This window comes from Alosa pseudoharengus, unplaced genomic scaffold (assembly GCF_046254945.1).
Source record: "Alosa pseudoharengus isolate Yale_2024_CS ecotype anadromous, Long Island Sound unplaced genomic scaffold, YU_APseudo_1.1 YU_APseudo_1.1_scf_6, whole genome shotgun sequence".
NCBI classification, from domain to species: Eukaryota; Metazoa; Chordata; class Actinopteri; order Clupeiformes; family Clupeidae; genus Alosa; species Alosa pseudoharengus.
In genome coordinates, this window is record NW_027468848.1 from 39,036,786 (window position 1) to 39,054,776 (window position 17,991).

Consider the following 17,991-nt stretch of genomic DNA (forward strand, 5'->3'; position numbering starts at 1 on the left):
TAATTATGAGAAATTCTTGATTGTTTGTGTTATGTTTATGTTATGTGTGTGGGTGTGTGTGTGTGTGTGTGTGTGTGTGTGCGTGCCTGCGTATGTGCCTGTGCATGGAAGCGTACATATGTCTACTGTGTGAGTATGTGTCATGATTACTGTGAATGTGTGTGTGTGTGTGTATCTGTTTGTGCACATGTGTGCACATGAACTGGGCTAACATGACCCCTGGAGGCAAATATACGGAAAAAATGGTCATCCTAGGCCCTACAGTTCTCAAGATATTCACAGAGAACTGTGTCTGGCCTACCCTCCTTTCGGGGGGTCCAGTCCAGCGGGGGGGCTACAGATCAAAACGAAAAATGACAGTTCCATGCTATCCATGTGGGGGTACATGCCCACCAAGTTTTGTGTACCCCGGTCTTTCAGTGTCCCGGGAATCCTTGTTGGTGTACGTCACTAAATGTACACATAAATTGTTTTATTGTAAGGCCCCCCATGAACGAAAGTACACAAAACTTGGCATGCATTCGGAGGGTGTCATAATGATCCTACACTTTCAATTTCGTGCAGTTTTGACCATGTCAGCCAGAGATATTGTGATGAAAACACCTAATTTTTTGCTTTTTAATTTTTAACTAGGTGGCGCTATACATGAAATAAGTGGTAATGGGATGGGTTGACATGGCCCCTTGAGATCAACATACAAAAAAAAGGTGGACCTCCTAGGCCCTACGGTTCTCGAGATATTCACAGAAAACTGTCTCCGGCCACCTACAGGCCAGTTGGTGTATAGTAACATAAATGAATTTATTGTGTGGCCCCCCATGAACGGAATTCCACGAAACTTGGCGTGCATTCAGAGGGTGTCATAATGATCCAACACTTCCAATTTCGTGCAGTTTTGACTATGTTAGGTCACAGATACCTGCGATTACAACACCTCATTTTTACTTTTTTGTGTTTAACTAGGTGGCGCTATACATGAAATGAGTGGTTATGGAATGGGTTGACATGGCCCCTTGAGATCAACATACAAAAAAAAATGGTCCTCCTAAACCTTACGGTTCTCGAGATATTCACAGAAAACTGTGTCTGCCCTACCCTCCTTTCGGGGGGTGCAGTCCAGCGGGGGGGCTACAGATCAAAACGAAAAACGATGGTTCCATGCTATCCATATGGGGTTACATGCCCACCAAGTTTCGTCTACCCCGGTCTTTCAGTGTCCCGGGAATCATTGACAGAAATTTGGACATGCGAAAAAGAAAAAAAAAAAAAAAAAAAAAAAATCTGACTAAACCTATATGACCGCCGCTTCGCTGCGCGGCGGTCATAATAACAGTATTCTCAATACATTCCAACAGCTTGTTCTTTGTTCTAGGTTTTTTGGGGTCAAAGGTGAGAGGCGGCCATCTTTAACTTCAAAACCTTCTCACCTCCTGTCAAACTAAAAGTACCTACAAAATAAAGGACCCCAAATCTAACAAATATACCAGTGCTCCAATAGCACACTAATTTAAATGAACATAAACTCAAAATGGCTCCTACATAGGCCTATAGTGGCTGTAGTGAGGGTCCTTTTTTAGTGCACCTAACAAATAGGGATAATCGGATGGGATATTCCTGTCAGGGGTATTCAGGTTGTTGTAGTCTCTTCAGGTTGTTGTATATAACCTTTCATATTATAGTGGGTGGGAATGCTAAAAACAAATCAAGAAGGAGAGAATCCCACCGAGCCTTCCTTAAATTGGATACCATCGAGCAAAGCATGGGAAAAGACAAAATTCATCACTCAATGCATCTGTATCTCAAGCAGAAGCTTTCAGAATTACACTTCACTGTGATCTTTATTGATGTTTACTTTGATTCCAGGACAAAACTCAATCCAATGTGAGGGAAACCGCACTTATTTTTATTTTTTTTTCTATTCACACAGATGCCTGCTACCCAGGATGCAAACACTGTAGTTCAGGTATGGTGTGTGTGTGTGTGTGTGTGTGTGTGTGTGTGTGTGTGTGCGTGTGTGTGCATGTGTGTGTGTGTACATATGTTCACTGATGATCTTTTTACACTGACAGATTGTAGATGTTCTCGGTGATGAAAGCTGATCCAAATCCAATGTAAGTTTTCAGATGATGAGTAAACACCATATATTACTACTTATTACATTTCTTTAACCAAATTAACCTTTACTTTAAATTGAATGTAACACTTACAGCACAATGACACAAAAATGAAGGAGGAGTGTTGAAAAGTAAACCCTGATCTAAATACGATTGAAAACAGAATGAGGAGTACAATCAGTGACAGAGTGGCATTTATTCAACGCCAGTCCACACAGGAAATCCTTACCGAATACCCAGCTTTACACCACATTTGAACTGTGAGTTAACATTTGGCATTTAGTTCACTGCAAATTATTTTTTTAGATGTTCTTCTGCCAAGCAAACATGTCATTTGTTCTCATCTTTTTAAAGGTTTTCTCTGAAATTCAGCTCCTGCATAACATTGACCTAAGTACCAATCTGCACTAAATCAGGCCTGTGAGGAAACAACAATACAAAGGTATTAAGAAGTTTTATTTACACTTCATGTCATTACTGCTATAAAACTGTATGAATTACAAGTATGTTATTACTGCTATAAGACTTATTCAGTGTATTGTTCAAATTCAGGACTCTGTGCAGCAGAGCGGCCATATCTGTTTGGGGACAATCCTGACAGGCTCATACGTTGTGGATAGGTAAGAGTACCAGTCATTTGACACTGTTAGAAACTTCCCCTGCCAATGGGCTTGAATATCACCAATCACCATTCTAAATACTGTTATTCTGCACTTTTCAGATATCAAAGACACCCGCACCTACCCTATGCATGAGGCAACCCCTTCGAGGAAGACACCACCATTACACTTTGCATGGACGGACAAGACGTCGTAACACCAGAAGATGTGTTGATGGGCATTGGAGCATTGCTAACAGTTTATTTAATTTTCAATATGGAATACCCGAAGGCCGTGAACAAGACATTGTTGTTTTACAGTCTATGTGTGATATTAAGACAAAAGAAAAAATCCCCATTGCCGTATTTTGGATGTCAAATTTCATACTCTAAATTAAATACTGTAGTTCAATCAATCATTTATTGACTATTTCATTTAGATCAGGAAGTTAAAATTGTGCTGTTGTTAATAGCATTGTTTAATAGATGTTTTCATTCATGCCTTCATCTATGTAGCCTGTGTATTATTTGTTTATTTATATATTTATTTATGTATGTATCTATCTATCTGTCCATCCTTTCATGTACAGTATTCCTAATATTTTGCCATTGACATGCTTTGACACTTTTGATTAAATTCTTGCTTAAATACATCTGTTGTTTCATGTACATTTATCCCACATTATAATAATAAAACGAATAATAACAATAAAGGTTAATACATTCTAATAATAATAATAATAATAATAATAATAATAATAATAATAATAAAGGTTAATAATAATGAAGGTTCTGTAATGAACTTCAAAAGGTTCCTCAAGCAACCTTTTGAGGTTCCCCCACAGTTTCAAATTGAAGAGCCCCTAAAAGTTCCTTCAGGATCTTATAATTTTTACAGTGTAGTCACTCTGTTTGGAACATCGTAGTTCGGGTTTCATTGATAAGATTCAGTTGATGCTAGAGTAGGCTATGGATCATCTCAAAGTTTGGGACAACCAAACAGCAGTGTAAGCAAATCCTTATTGTTAGGTGACCATAGCTGTCTTTTCTCTAGGCCTATGGGCCTATCGCAAATCGCGACATAGACTCAGAGGCGCACCTTGTCAACAGGCAAACCAAGCAACTGCTTGGAGCCCCGAGCCGCTAGAGGGCCCCCGACCTGGTCTTAGCGCGTTTGCCGGTGGGACAAGTGAGATTTTCGTCCATAAAGATTGAATGATGTATTTTACGTGCTCCTGTCCTGTTGTTGTACAAACAGTACATCTGTAGGCCCTATGGTATGGCCTTATAAACAGCGGATCTGTGTTCAAAAGAGTTCAAAGAATCCGCACATATTTTGGCTACTGTGGTAAACGTCAATCGAGGGTGCAATGATGACGGATCAACATCGGAGTTTGGCATTTAGCCTAGGCTACTCAATGAAGTTATAGTAGGCTAATGTTAATTGGCAGAAAGATTGAACATGGTTTGCTACATCTACGAAAGTAAACTTCAGCTAGCTAGCGACTGTTACAACTAGTTAAGCAAGGAGATGGTTAACGTTTCTATGTTTGTATTAGGGCTGTCAGCCATAACATGTTAATTGCGATGCAGTAAGGACCAAGCATACACGTTAATTTTTTTCAGAACCCGATTGACGCAAAGTGCGTCAAAAAACACACCCCTTCTTCTTTGTTACATTGCTCCAGAACTGTTCATCGCAGCGAGATGAAACATTTATTGCGCGACAGAGCATAAGTGGGGCTTTCCAACGAGACTACGTACTTGTCTGTACGATGAAGTATGAAAAAAAAATCATGAAATTAAATCAAATTGCATCATATTTACAGTCTACTTCTCTGCGTTCACCTGCGCACCGATTGCTCTCGTTTGAAATACTCGCGAACCCGTGATCGCATCGATATGGTAAGCATATCAGATGAAAGAGGGGGCACAGGGCTATCCATTGGTACCATGTTTATCGATCCTCCTGGCTTATAAAACCAGATGAAGTGACTGTAAAATAATAACGTCATGTACACAAACCAACGCTGCACACTCATTACTCTCCTTTGAATTACTCGCGGACCCGTGATCGCATAGATATGCCACGCATGTCAGATGAAAGAGGAGGCACAGAGCTATCATTTGATACCAAGTACATCCTTCTGGGTTATAAAACAGACGGAGTGACCGCAAAATAATAACTTCATAATAGCTGGATTTACCCCACGTTTTTGTCTGTTTTTGTGGCAAAGCATGTTTATAATCCAACGCTATCGTGTGTTTGTTTCTCTATGGCAAAGCATGTTCATAATCCGGTTTTGAGATCCTAGCAAATTCCTGCATGGCATCCAATTCAAGGCTCACATTGCATCCCAATTTGTTCAACAAAGAAACCCATTTTTGCCTCTACTTTGTTCATGGCAATGCAGTAAAAAGTTGTTGAATCATTATGAAAAGTTGTGAATCATTATGAGTGCATAGACCATATAGGCACACACAGGCTAACACGCAAACTCGGGTCAAGTCAGGTCAGATCAGTTCATGTCACAGATATGGAGCGCAGAAAGGTCATTTTTCATCACTAAATAAAAATAATGCCATTTATTTCTGTAAGGCGCACACCACATATGTCTGTAAATTGCTAAGCCCCAGAGAATCCCTCCACCATGGCAATAATATTGCCAGATTCAGGACAGTCTGCTCTACACACACATGTAAGGCAAGTCGAGCTGCCAGCTTGCAGTGGTGAGTTTTATAATATCATTTTTATAATACGCTTTTTGTATTTTTATTATTTAACATAATAACCTAATGGTGGTATAACATAATGGTGATAACACTTGTTGGTAGGGCCCCCTTGGAATTTTTGCTTGGGGCCCCCACAGACTCTAGAATCGCCTCTGCATAGACTCATTGGTTTATTCTTTTCTTTTCTTTTATTTTATTTTCTTTCCCTTGTTCGCGTGTTGGGTAGTGAAGCGATAATGCATTTAAAGCAATGTTCACGTCACGTGAGCCAGAGCCGATATGGCCAGAGCTGCTTTGTAAATGTATTTCTGTCCCACCCAAATTGCGTTAAAATTGTGTGTTTAGCAGCCAGAATTTAAAAAAAAATCACGGGGGTGAAATCTCCCTCATCCCAGAAATGTTAAAAATCTTGAAACACCTCTATGTGTAGGGTAGCCATGCACCCGTTCTTTTTTTTTTTTTGGGGGGGGATTAGCGTCCTGGGCCAAGGTGCGTGGAATACAACCCTGGCGGCCCCCCTGCACACACACATAAACAAACACACACACACACATAAACACACCCCCACAGAAGCACACATACACAAAAGCAAACACACACACATGCGCACACTCATTTACATATTTACATACACAAAAGTTGCAAGAGTAGGAGATGGAGACACATTGACAAGCGTGATTAATTTTGAGGAGAGAATGTGCATGTGCCAAGTTTGATGCTCAGACATCGTGCAAATACTGCGCATAGCCTAAGTAAAAATTATCATGAAATTCAATCAGGCCTATAGCTACAGATTTCAGAAAATATTGTGAACTCCCCTAGCTTATGGGTGACACTGGCTTATGCACTAGGAATTCCTGCTTGACGCTAATTGTTGGATGTCCTAAAGGCTAGGCCTATCATTTTAAAACGCAGAATTTCTCTCCGCCCCGAGGTAGGCTAGTGTTTTTTTTTTTTTTTTTTTGAAGTTAGCGCTTTCATGTACACTTCCCCTTTTGCGAAAAAAAAAAAGGCTGTCGCTCATCCGGCTCTGCGTTTCGCTTTAAATACACAACAAACCCGGAAAAGGCAGTACATCTGCTGGCTACACTCAAAAACTTAACGTAGGCCTACAGTGCTGCGCGGTGCAGACATGTAAAAGAAATTACAAACAACGTCGGAAAATATGGGGTCGAACGTTTTGAGCGTGTGAATTAAAGTGATATCGATATTAACCGGTAAGTAGCCTAAGTGCGCTCTACAGCTGAGGTCTGCCCCCGACATCCATTGCTTGAGGTGTGGCAGGTCGAGCGGTCTGTGCTATGAAGTAGAGGAGGCTAGCCTAACTTGTCAAGTGGACCTAGTCTATTGCACAGTTTTCACGGTTGAACGTGATGCGAAGTTAGCGAAGGGCAAATATTTTTTAGGATGGCGTAGCTATCGTGGTTGCTGTTTTAGCCTATAAGATGTCAAGTCATTATCTTTTGTTCCCCACAGTAACAAAGTAGGCCTATCCTATCCTCTTTTTTTGCTTTTAGTTGAGGCCATGAAAGACATGTGATTGATGTCTGAAAAGTCTATAGGTATAACAGTGCGTAACAGAAAATTGACGACCTTGATCAGATTTATTGGGCTATCTGTGGTTATTTGAAGCTCGTACCAAGCCTAGGCTATAGGCTAGGCCTGGACATTGTATAGATTGTTTTCTGAATTAGACAGCCTATCTCACCGGACAACTGTTGACTGGTTAAGTACATTAACAGTCACAGTGGGTTATAGTTCAATTTGCAAAAGAAAGATAACAGACACTGTTTTTGGCAGCTCTGGGAGATGCCGTATTTGGACAGGCAGAATCGTATCTGTGGTTTTCTAGATATAGAAGAAAATGAAAATAGTGACAAATTCTACCGCCGATACTTCATATTGGATACAAGCAGCAACTTCCTCTACTGGTACATGGACAATCCGCAGGTAACGTTAATCACATTACAATCTTCCAATTCTGCCAAGATCTCAGATATTTAGATACATAAGATGTTGATGAATGAAACTCGTGTCCCTTCCCATATAAAAAAAAACAAGGACAAATATATTCACATATATGCTGCATCTAACTTATATTCGAATAGATGGCTACAATATATTTATTGAATCAGAACAAGAATGTAAGCATGTGGAACCCAAAAATCGATATCTTGCATGAAAGTCCATGCTGAATATATTTAATTATATGCAGAGAATATAATAAAGTGGCCAATATTGAATATTTACTCATATTTTGAAATGTATTGATAAATACATAGACATATACTGATATAACATGGTATATTTATTTAACATAGATGTGATTATACTGGAATATGTTTAAGCTGTATGTGGATATGCTATTTTTCTGTATGGGTTTTTTATGCACTCTAATGGTAAACAGAGAGATGCAGGCAATCCATACATTACTCGATGGAAACAAATTCCCATAGGCCTATTGCTTAATAGTCAGGAACTTATCTGCAACTGCTTTTGGATCTGCTGATTGCAGAACTTACCCAAGGGAGCAGAATGTGTGGGGAGTGTAAGACTGAGCTATATCTCCAAGGTAATGATTCTTTCATAGTAATTGATAGATGCAGCCTATCTACAGTAATGCATTCTGCTTTCTGCATCACTAATCACTAATCTTTCTGGTTTTAGGTCAGTGAAGCAGCAGCCAAACAGAAACCTAAAGCTGAGTTCTGCTTTGGTGAGTACCCTATTGCACAGGTGTTTATACTTTTATGCTACAACATTTTACTCTCGCTTTCATTGTCACCTGTACCTGTATCTTGTGTAGTAATCAACGCACTGTCCAGGCGTTACTTTTTACAAGCAAATGATGCCGTTGATCTGAAGGAATGGGTTATTGCCCTGAATAAGGCCACCAAAATCACAGTGAGTAAGAAAGTAACACAAACACAGACAAACACTACATACTGCCTTCTGTGTCTCACTTCCTCCCTTTCTTCACCTAGGGAATTGATTCAACGAACTTCTTGTTTTTAGTAACATATGGTGTGGGTGTAAGATTCATACTGTTTTTACTGAAGTTCAGGTGTTTAGATGCGTATGTTTAATGCAACGCTACAATACAGGACATGTATGGTATGTCGGCTTGCTCCTGTGACTGGGCATCTCTGTGTTACAACCAGTGTATGATCCTCTTGACATCATGTTTAACAGTCTGTAAAGCACCATGAGACATGTAATGTTTTGGGGCTCTATAAGTGAAATTAAATTGAAATTGAATTGAAATGAATGGCCTCACTGCCATTGCAGTAGATAAGATGTTGAGTAGGGCTCAATTAAATTAATCACTTACCAATTTTACATTTAAAGGGACCCTATGCAGTTTGGGCAATTTCTTCGCTGTTGTCTCGCTTGCTTGTAGCTTTCTCTACAGAGCTCCCCCTACAGCTTCAGAGTATATATTTTACGACACTCCTCGCTCGGTCAGTCTGCTGTTTCCTCTTTCCCTGTTCCTCCGACAATGATTTACTCGCTTTCTGCTTCTTTTCGCCGGCTCTGCCATGACGAATGTCTGGGAAACTCCATCTCTACCTTGTTCTAGCCGGTGCCTGGCGTGTATGTGTGTAGAGCCGTAAAGCAATTTGTTACATCGTGAGACTTTCTGACTCTGAGGCAAGGCTGTTTTTTCCACTCACGGACGCTAGGGGGAAGCAAGACGGCCACCATTCAACCTGGAAAAAGTCATATAACCATTCCAATGACTCAGTATAACCATATATAACCATTTCAACCATATATAACCATTCTAATGTTCAGTTTAGGTAAATTAAGCTACAAACCTGCATAGTTCACCTTTAATCAGTTTATGTAATATTTTTATAGGAAAATACCACAATTCTCTTACTGCAGCTTCCTAAACTTGAATATTTTCTGCTTTACTTACTCTGTGACGGTATACTAAATATCATTCGAGTATTGACAAAGCAAGGCATTTTAGGGCATAATCTTGGGCTTTGGTAAACAAACACTGATCAATATTTTCTCACCATTTTCTGTCATTTTATCGATCAAACAACTAATTGATTAATCAAGAAAATAAACTCAACTAAAAATAATAATTAGTTGCTGCCCTATTATTGAGTAATGTTCAATACTGTATGTGGTTAATTATTTGTTATCTAGATGTCAGTGCCACCAGGTGTCAGCCATCCATCTGTCTCCACTGCAAGTTGCTGTCATAATCTATCCACTTGTCTTATCCCATTTCTAACTAAATATCTATTTTCAACTGAGCATATCTACTTTCTACTTACATTGAACACACTTCTACACACACTACACTGTTGAGTGGCATCATTGACATAATTATAATGTGTTGAGTACAGTAAGCCCCACTATGCTGTATGGCACATATTTTCTCTGTTGGCTCTGCCATGTCCTCAAGCTGTATGTATGCCTGAATGTGAGCTGCATGTGAACTAATATTTATATTCCTCAACTAGTGCCATCCCCCTTTTCTCCTTCTGCATTGGGCTGTACTCAAGTAGAGGGATCCCTTCCATGTATGCTGTTTTTTTTTCTCAGTTTCTTAGTTCCTGTTAAAGACAGTTTTTTCTCTGCCTTCTTCACCTGTTTGCTTGCTGTGTACCAGCCATTGGGCTCTATAAAACACCTTGATCAAATATGATTGCTAATGGCACGATGTGAATAATATGAATGGAATGTTCTTCTCAGGTTCCTAAGGTACTTAAAGCATCCCAGAGTTCAGATACCACCAAAGTAGCAGGCAAGGGCCAGTCTGCAGCACCACAGGCCTACAAAGCTGAGATAGTTGGAGGGGTGGTGGTACACACTCCAATTACACAGGTGTGAAATATCTGGGGGTTAGGAAGGGGAGAGGAAAGTTGTGTGTGTGTGTGTGTGTGTGTGTGTGTGTGTGTGTGTGTCAGTCAGTCAGTACGTTTACCTGACACTAGAAAAAATAATTATTATTGTGTCAGTCTGACTAAAAACAGACTTTTAGAATGCATGTATACTGTACATGTTAGTCTTTCTTCGATGGTTGGTGTAACACGTAAGGGATAATGTATAGAACGCCGGTCATTATCGGGAAAATAAGTCCCGACAGGGCAAACCGGTCTGGCTTTGTCCTGAAGGGACTTATTTTTCCGATGATGACCAACGTTCTATACATTATCCCGCTTAAACTCCACATGATATGTCTCTTTACATTTATTTGTTACCGTTTCGTCATGACTTTTTGCTGGTAAACAAATAGTTTGCAACACATGCTGAACTTGAATCAAACATTCTTTAGAACACATCAACCGTCTGCTTTCACTTTTGAGTGACCGGACTAGCCTACTTGAAAGACATGATTTAGAAGCACGAAACCTGTTGCCATTGACAGCGGTCATTATATGTTTCAGTGGCCATTACATGGTACATTTGACCGTAGAACGTTGGGAAATCCCACTTAAGTCATTGGAGCATTCTACTAGCATTGTGAAGAGCTGTATAATAAACCCAGATAATGTGATTGAAAGTCGAATAACTCCTTCATGTATATGCTCAATAGGACTCAAATTGGTCTATGAAGTCTATGCATGCTCCACAATTCCCACACCGGGCTTTGACCCAGAGGTAGAAGACAACAATGTAAACAGAGCGGTACCTTTGCCGGTAACAGTAAACGACATCAGGGTGACTGCCAGAGCAAGACCCCATTTTCCCACAAGGACTATGGTGGATCTCATTTGTAAAAAGAAGTGTGCAGCACATAGAAAATGTACAAAGCCATGTACAAAACCATCTCTGTCCAACGTAACTGTGCATGTAAACGTACTGAGTGTGGCATCAATCATGTATGTGAAGGGTGTGTTTCTCTCAATATGCTGCTTTTTTATTCATTGTCATTATTAGATGTTTGATACACATTTCATGAATTAATTTGTCATTGTGGCGCATTCCCTGGTTATTAGTTGATTTATTGGACTGCCTTGAACTATATTTTAAGATTATTTACCTATGAAAGAGGAAAGAATTACACCTTAACACCAAAACTGATTACAGTCACTTTAGGTTGTTGAGATTTTTTAAGATAGGCCCAGAAACGACAAATGTTAGAAACACATGGTTTCCAAAATGGGCCATGCATGAGTGTCATATATAGTTAAATAATAATACTTTGCCTGTGATAACAATAATATCACGATTCAGGGATTCTGCAATACTCAATACATTGCAAAACATTCATCTACGGTACATCACAAGAGGCTCAGAGCCTCTTAAAAATCTAAGAATATATTTTTTAAATGGACAAAAAATATGCATCTATACATTTTTAACAGATTTATTTTTCAAATGCATATTACATAGTTTCTAAACACATTGTGATGCTTATATGCATGGAGTAGGGACTCTTGGAAGGTAAATTGGTGGATGAGTCCATTTAGAGTATGAAATGTGTAATTGAATATTTCCGTGAAAATATCTATATTTTTTGGTAGCAGCACATCAATATGTATCGTAAAAAGAAATTATATGCCACAGCAAATATCAGAAAAACTCCAAAGTTCTGTGGTTGCAACACTGTAATGTACAGAAGATAATAATAATGAGACCGTCAAAGCAGTATATTTAGCTGTAGAACATTGATTTTCCATATGCAAATATTAGTGCCGTCAAACGATTCAAATTTTTAATCACGATTAATCGCTGAATTCCTATAGTTAATCACGATTAATCACATATTTTATCATATGATTAAAATTCTATTATTTTGCATTTCTGAACTTTCCAGGAGTCCATATTAACAATAAAGCAATTATTGTGTATCTTGATTGGGATTCAAATGAAAGCAAAGCAAGTTACTTTATTAACTGAACTTTAAGATGTAGGTCTATTTGATTATTTTAAATCAAATTTTAAAAGATGTGCAGCAGACCTGAGGCAATACAATATATTCTTCAGAAATATAGCTGATATAAACTGAAATAAATGCTACCACAGAAGTGCATGCACAAAATGTAGGTCTACACACATTATAAAGGGCATAACAAACAGAAAATATTATATTCATACTATATTCATTATCTTTGAGTTCAGTTGAAAATAAGGAACTTTTCAACATGAGTGCATTGCCATTTTATAGGCCTACAGTCTATGGTGCACTGTCACTTGCCACACACATCAACGCCGAAGTTTTTAAACACTGGATGAACAATGGATTTTATGGAGCAGCGTCGACCAAATATAACTGAATCGTGATTTACACGGCGGCAAAGTGCGATGCTGGTGTGCGGAGTTGTATTGAAAAGACACGGCAGTTATGAAGAATTATGTTTATGTAACTTACTCATGTCGAAACTATGTACATTACCAACCTAATTCGTTTGCAATACCCCATGTATTGTAAACATTTTGCATGTAGCTACACTTACCATAATAGACCTCTCCAGAATAAGTCCCGCCTCCGTAACTTCCGTATCCATCCAACCTTCGGTCGTCAAATGTCTATGGGAAATAACATGGCGTTTTGAAAGATCGTACCTGTCAAACTCTGTAGGTGACAAAGTAGAAAAAGCTGGTGTGCAGATTGGCCTACACACTTCTGCCATCTAGTTTCCACTGGATTTTTTGATTGTCGGTGCCGTTTAAGTAGTATACTATAGACTATACTACTTAAACGGCACTTTCTACTACATACAACAGCATGTGACATGTACAAAGTTTGTTACACCAAAAAGAACGTTAATCTCGCGATAAAAAAAAATTGACGCCGTTAAAATAGGGTTAACGCCGTTAATAACGCGTTTAACTGACAGCACTAGCAAATATGAATATTTTGCATCAGTTGATTTGTATAAGAGGTTTTGTTAATGCTCATGTTTTTCAAGTTGAAATGTTTTGTATGGATTTGCCTCTATATGCATGCTTGTGTGCATGTGTGTGTTGTAGAATGAAAGTGATGATGGGAGCAGTGATCGATTGGGGGGTGAAGGTACTTATGTGGGTCTGAGGAGATTGCCGAATTCCCGCCCCAACATTATGAGATGTGGCTACTGTGTCAAACAAGGCAATGTGGTATGTTTATGTGTGTTTTTGTATAACAGTTTGGTTGAGTATGAAAATCTAATCTAATGCTCATAAGAAAAACGTTGTATTAGTCCATTGTGTGGATTAACATGTTCATCTTCACTATTACAGAGGAAGAGCTGGAAAAGAAGATTCTTCATACTAGATGATCAAGCTGTGAGCTACTTTAAACATGAAACGGTGAGGTTCTTATGAGACACAGATGGGTCAGTCTTAATGCATACCATATTTTAATATAAACAGTAAAATACACTTTATTTCTTGCCCTTTCTGACTGTGTGTCTTTTTTTTCAAAGGATAAAGAACCCCTGCGAAGTATCCGCTTAATGGATATAACAAAGGTTCATGAATGTCTCGTGAAATCCGGGTAAGAAATGCTAAATGTGTCACAAGTACTCTTGACAATATTTTATTTTTTAATAACATGAATATTGATGGCTCCGGTTATCAGTCAACAAGCACCTTGCATAGGCAGACATAGATATGCATAGATACATACAACATGCACAAGTACAACCATGACTGCAGTTACAGTCACATATAACATGTACCATAGACAGACACACAATCACTCACTCAACCATGAGGTCACAAAGTTCTGCCAACTGATCTGAACATCTGGTCTAATTTTGTTTTTCTCCCTGGTGTTTTGCAATGGCAGGGAACTTCTCATGCGGGACAACCTCTTTGAGATCATCACCACAGCAAGGACCTTTTACATTCAGGTCTGTTAGCTACCCAGCCCGTTGACTGAATAAATAGATCACAGACAGTAGACAAATGTGAGTCCAGAAGCTGCACATTTGCACTTCATGGAGCCATTTAGCATGTATGTGCTGAGTCCCAGTGCAGCAGTCAGTCAGCACAGTCATGTCACAGTGCAGCTAAGGAAGTCTGCTAACATAGTCTGGCCACGCTCACCTATATCTCCTTTCAGGGAGATACTAGTCTGGATCACTAACGTTTCCTTCAGACAAAGGCTTTGGACAAAGGCGTCTGCTAAATCCATAACCATAACCATAACAAAGAAAATGTCAGGCCAATCAGTAAGAGGGGATGACAAAATCAAAACTGATTATGGTAAACGGTAGTAGCAATGCCTGCGATCATCAGAAATTGCAGTTGGAAAAATGCAGAAATGTAAACATTTGCAACAATAACAACATACCAACAACAATATAAAAAGATTGGCCCTTGTCGGCTTTTCATAATCCCAACACAGATTGTTGTGCAAGAAATGAGATATGTGTCTCTACTCATGAAACCTTCAGCATCAAAATAACATAGGGAATTCAATTGATGAATTCATCTTCATTGTGAGGGAAAATCCAGGAGCTTGCCATTTTCTCATTTATATAGATGCATTTATATAGATCAACAATTGCTCATGCACTTATACATCAATACAATTAAAATGGAAGGGAGATCAAATAGTACTCTTGGCTGGAATATCTGCTAAGTACATTAAATGTGCAATTGTCTTGACATTTTTGTTTACACTGTTAAAAAGTTTCATCAAGATTTGAGTGTGTGTGCACGCTTCAATGCTCTTCTAGTCAAGCATGCTGTCACTGCTAACCTTTTATAGACCAGCAAATTATGAAACACAAATGAACACCCCTCAACCCACCCTACAAAATACAAATCATACAATGTCATAAACAAGCTAGAATGATAATCTTTAATATCAGCCATAGTAAACCTCTCTCTCTTTCTCTCTCTTGGTGTCTGGTCATATAGACAAATACTCCTGAAGACATGCATGGATGGATCAAAGATATTGGAGTGAAAATTCAAGACTTCAGAGGTCCAGTTAAGGTAAGAAGGCATGTTTGTGTGTGAATGGGGATTCTTTTAATGCTTTACAAAATGATGAGTAGACACTCATTAAACTGGTAATTGCTGGGGTTTCCTAATTCAGATGACTGTATTTTTACTTAACAACCTCCTGACTAAGTTCAATTTTCAATTTTGTTTGTGTGGAGAAGGATTATCAGATGACATTGGGGGGCTTTTCCCAGGTAGTGGGTTTTGTTAAAAATCTGAGTTTTTTAACCCTGAGGTGAGGGAAACCCTGGCTTTCGGTTCCAGTAAAAAAACTTAAAGGGTAATTACGTTTGTTTTTACCTAGCTCAAGTTGCTACAGCCAACAGCTAAAGTAGCCAGGCAGCTACAGCGCTACACTCTGGGAGCATGTTCATGAGCCCCCATGTTCATTCAGATTAGATGAGATCATACATCATACATGTTAATTGAGGTACAGTTGATAGTAAAATTGGACCGAATTGACAACTGTGCACAATGAGTTACTTCTCCCGTCACTTTCCCCCCCCCTCAGGAACCATTTTTTCCGCGTCCTAGTATCCGCTGTAGTCAGGCACCTCCCATTGCAGGAAAGAGTAAACCATCTCTGGTCAAGTCGTGCTCTGTCACTTCATCGTGGCAGCCTTGGACGCCTGTGCCAGCATGTCCGGGGCTGAGCAAGGAAAAGGAGGAGTCAGGAAAAGAGCGAGAGAATGAGCGAGACAGCCCTTTCGTGTCTCTGCCGTCTCTCCTCACCCAGCCCTCAGAGGCCCAGCCCCGGCAACGCCACTGCTCCCAGCCACAGCCATCGTCCAGCAGGGACTTTCCTTTTCACATGGACACTGGTGCCCGTACCACTGATGTCTAGCTCCACCCCTGACGCTTTGTATTTCTCCCATACAGCAGATTTTAAATATCGACTCACTCACCCCAGAAATGTAGTGTTTGCTAATGCCTAAATGAATGAATCAGTATTTGCTCTCTGGCTTATTCTCTCTCCTTAAAGTTAGGAGATTGGTTGTCAAGTTCAGGCATCTCAGATGGTCCAGTGGTTCACCCACTAACCTCTGTTTACACATGGGTACTAACACAATGATACAAAAGCATGCATGCATAGTTTAAGGCACAAGTTTTACACATCATGTATGCATTATGCAAAATGTGATGGAATAGTTACAGAAATGTTTTTAGTAATGCAGGACATTCTATGTAACACAACCCAGGTGAGGAAAAAGACATAGCCTTATAGTATTATGAAGGTACACATGACCACTCTCCTCAATAATGTGAGAATAAGTCATTGTAAATGGTTTAATATTAACCATATTTTGTATTTCATATTTTGGTCAGGTACATGGATAAGAGAATGTGAAGGAGCTTATGTTGACAATCATAATTAACCTACATGTCTGTATCAAATATGTTTTGGTGTTTGAGTTGGTTTTGTTATTTGTTTGTGTAGTTTATTTTGTTATAGCTGCTTGACTTAAATTGTCGTTACAAAACTGTTATATTTTATATCTTTTTAGTCAGTAATTGTCAGTTTGAGTTATTTCTCTAGGTGGCAAATAAATACAGTAAAACAAAGGCGGTTGACTGATTTTAGAAATAATTTTATATTGCATCATATGTTTGATTTTAAAAATGTCCTACATGGCCGAGAGAATTGTTTAAATATGAAAGAATGCTTAAATTGTACCTAATAATTGTAGCTTGCACTCTGTGGTACGATGGAAAAAAGTGTAAATTAAATAAATGCCTATTTGCACTCTTGGCTTTCAGTGAATACACAATGCTGCCCTCTCATGGAGGAATCCTGTACTTCCAAATAGAGTATCTCATTTCAGGGGAAAGCATGTCCAAAACGATGTCAACATTAATACAATGTTGACATATTAAAGAATGTTACTGCAATTCTATCATGTCTATCAGTCCCCAGATTGAAATCTCAGTGAAAGGGCAGCAGGGAAGCAAAAGCTACTCATCTCTGAGCTGGAAGCTCTAGAGGTGCTGAAGAAAGGTGGCAAGCTAATAAGCACTTAATAAAGTTTGTAAAATTCATACTTTTTGAGATTAACAAAAAACATTGGTTCCAACTGTCAACTGCTCAGCTACTAGTCTATTAACATGCATTGAACTATTTGTCTATCAACAACTTTTAAACGATCTGCATTCTACTTTTAATCAATCAACATGCATTAAACTATGTGGTGTATTATATAATAATAATATTTATTTATATAGCACTTTTCAAGCATTGAGCACAAAGTGCTTTAAGGCAACATCCATTATACAGTTAGGAACAAAATTATTCATACCCCTGGCAAATATTGATTTAATCTAGAAACATGGGATCAGGAAAAGAAGCATTTTCATCTTTTTTTTTTTAATTATTCTGAAAAATGGCGTGTCCAAAATTATTCATACCCTTTTTAAATAATCAATGGAAACATCTTTATTTGCCATCACAGCTCTCAAAATGGTTCATATAATACCTACCAAGCCTCTCCATGTATCCACAATGATTGCATACCACACCTTTTTAGCAGCAATCCAGGTTTTCAGTCAGAAACGATTTTTGCCTAGCCTGACGAGCCAGACCCACATTAAAATGTAGGGTCTGGGCACTCACCGTTCGCAGTGCTCAGTCCGAGGGGCGGGATAATC

The 17,991-nt window shown here is 38.9% G+C and overlaps 1 protein-coding gene across 1 annotated transcript; it reads left to right on the top strand.

The window, feature by feature from the left end:
• Window positions 1-6,483: 6,483 nt before the first annotated feature.
• On the top strand, window positions 6,484-17,092 carry plekha2 (pleckstrin homology domain containing A2). The gene is made up of 12 exons (XM_076270918.1): window positions 6,484-6,662; window positions 7,246-7,395; window positions 7,961-8,017; window positions 8,113-8,161; window positions 8,252-8,349; window positions 10,159-10,290; window positions 13,384-13,509; window positions 13,633-13,701; window positions 13,818-13,888; window positions 14,183-14,246; window positions 15,262-15,339; window positions 15,860-17,092. Exons 2-12 carry the CDS (start codon window positions 7,255-7,257, stop codon window positions 16,190-16,192), a joined length of 1,218 nt encoding a protein of 405 aa, XP_076127033.1. The 5' UTR covers window positions 6,484-6,662; window positions 7,246-7,254; the 3' UTR covers window positions 16,193-17,092.
• Window positions 17,093-17,991: the final 899 nt, after the last annotated feature.

Bases quoted from the DNA above. Each gene is read 5' to 3' on its own strand.
- plekha2 (XM_076270918.1), top strand. From the start codon at position 7,255: ATGCCGTATTTGGACAGGCAGAATCGTATCTGTGGTTTTCTAGATATA. The intron at 10,291-13,383 runs GTGTGAAATATC...TGTGTGTTGTAG, and splicing joins TACACACTCCAATTACACAG to AATGAAAGTGATGATGGGAG. The intron at 13,510-13,632 runs GTATGTTTATGT...TCACTATTACAG, and splicing joins GTGTCAAACAAGGCAATGTG to AGGAAGAGCTGGAAAAGAAG.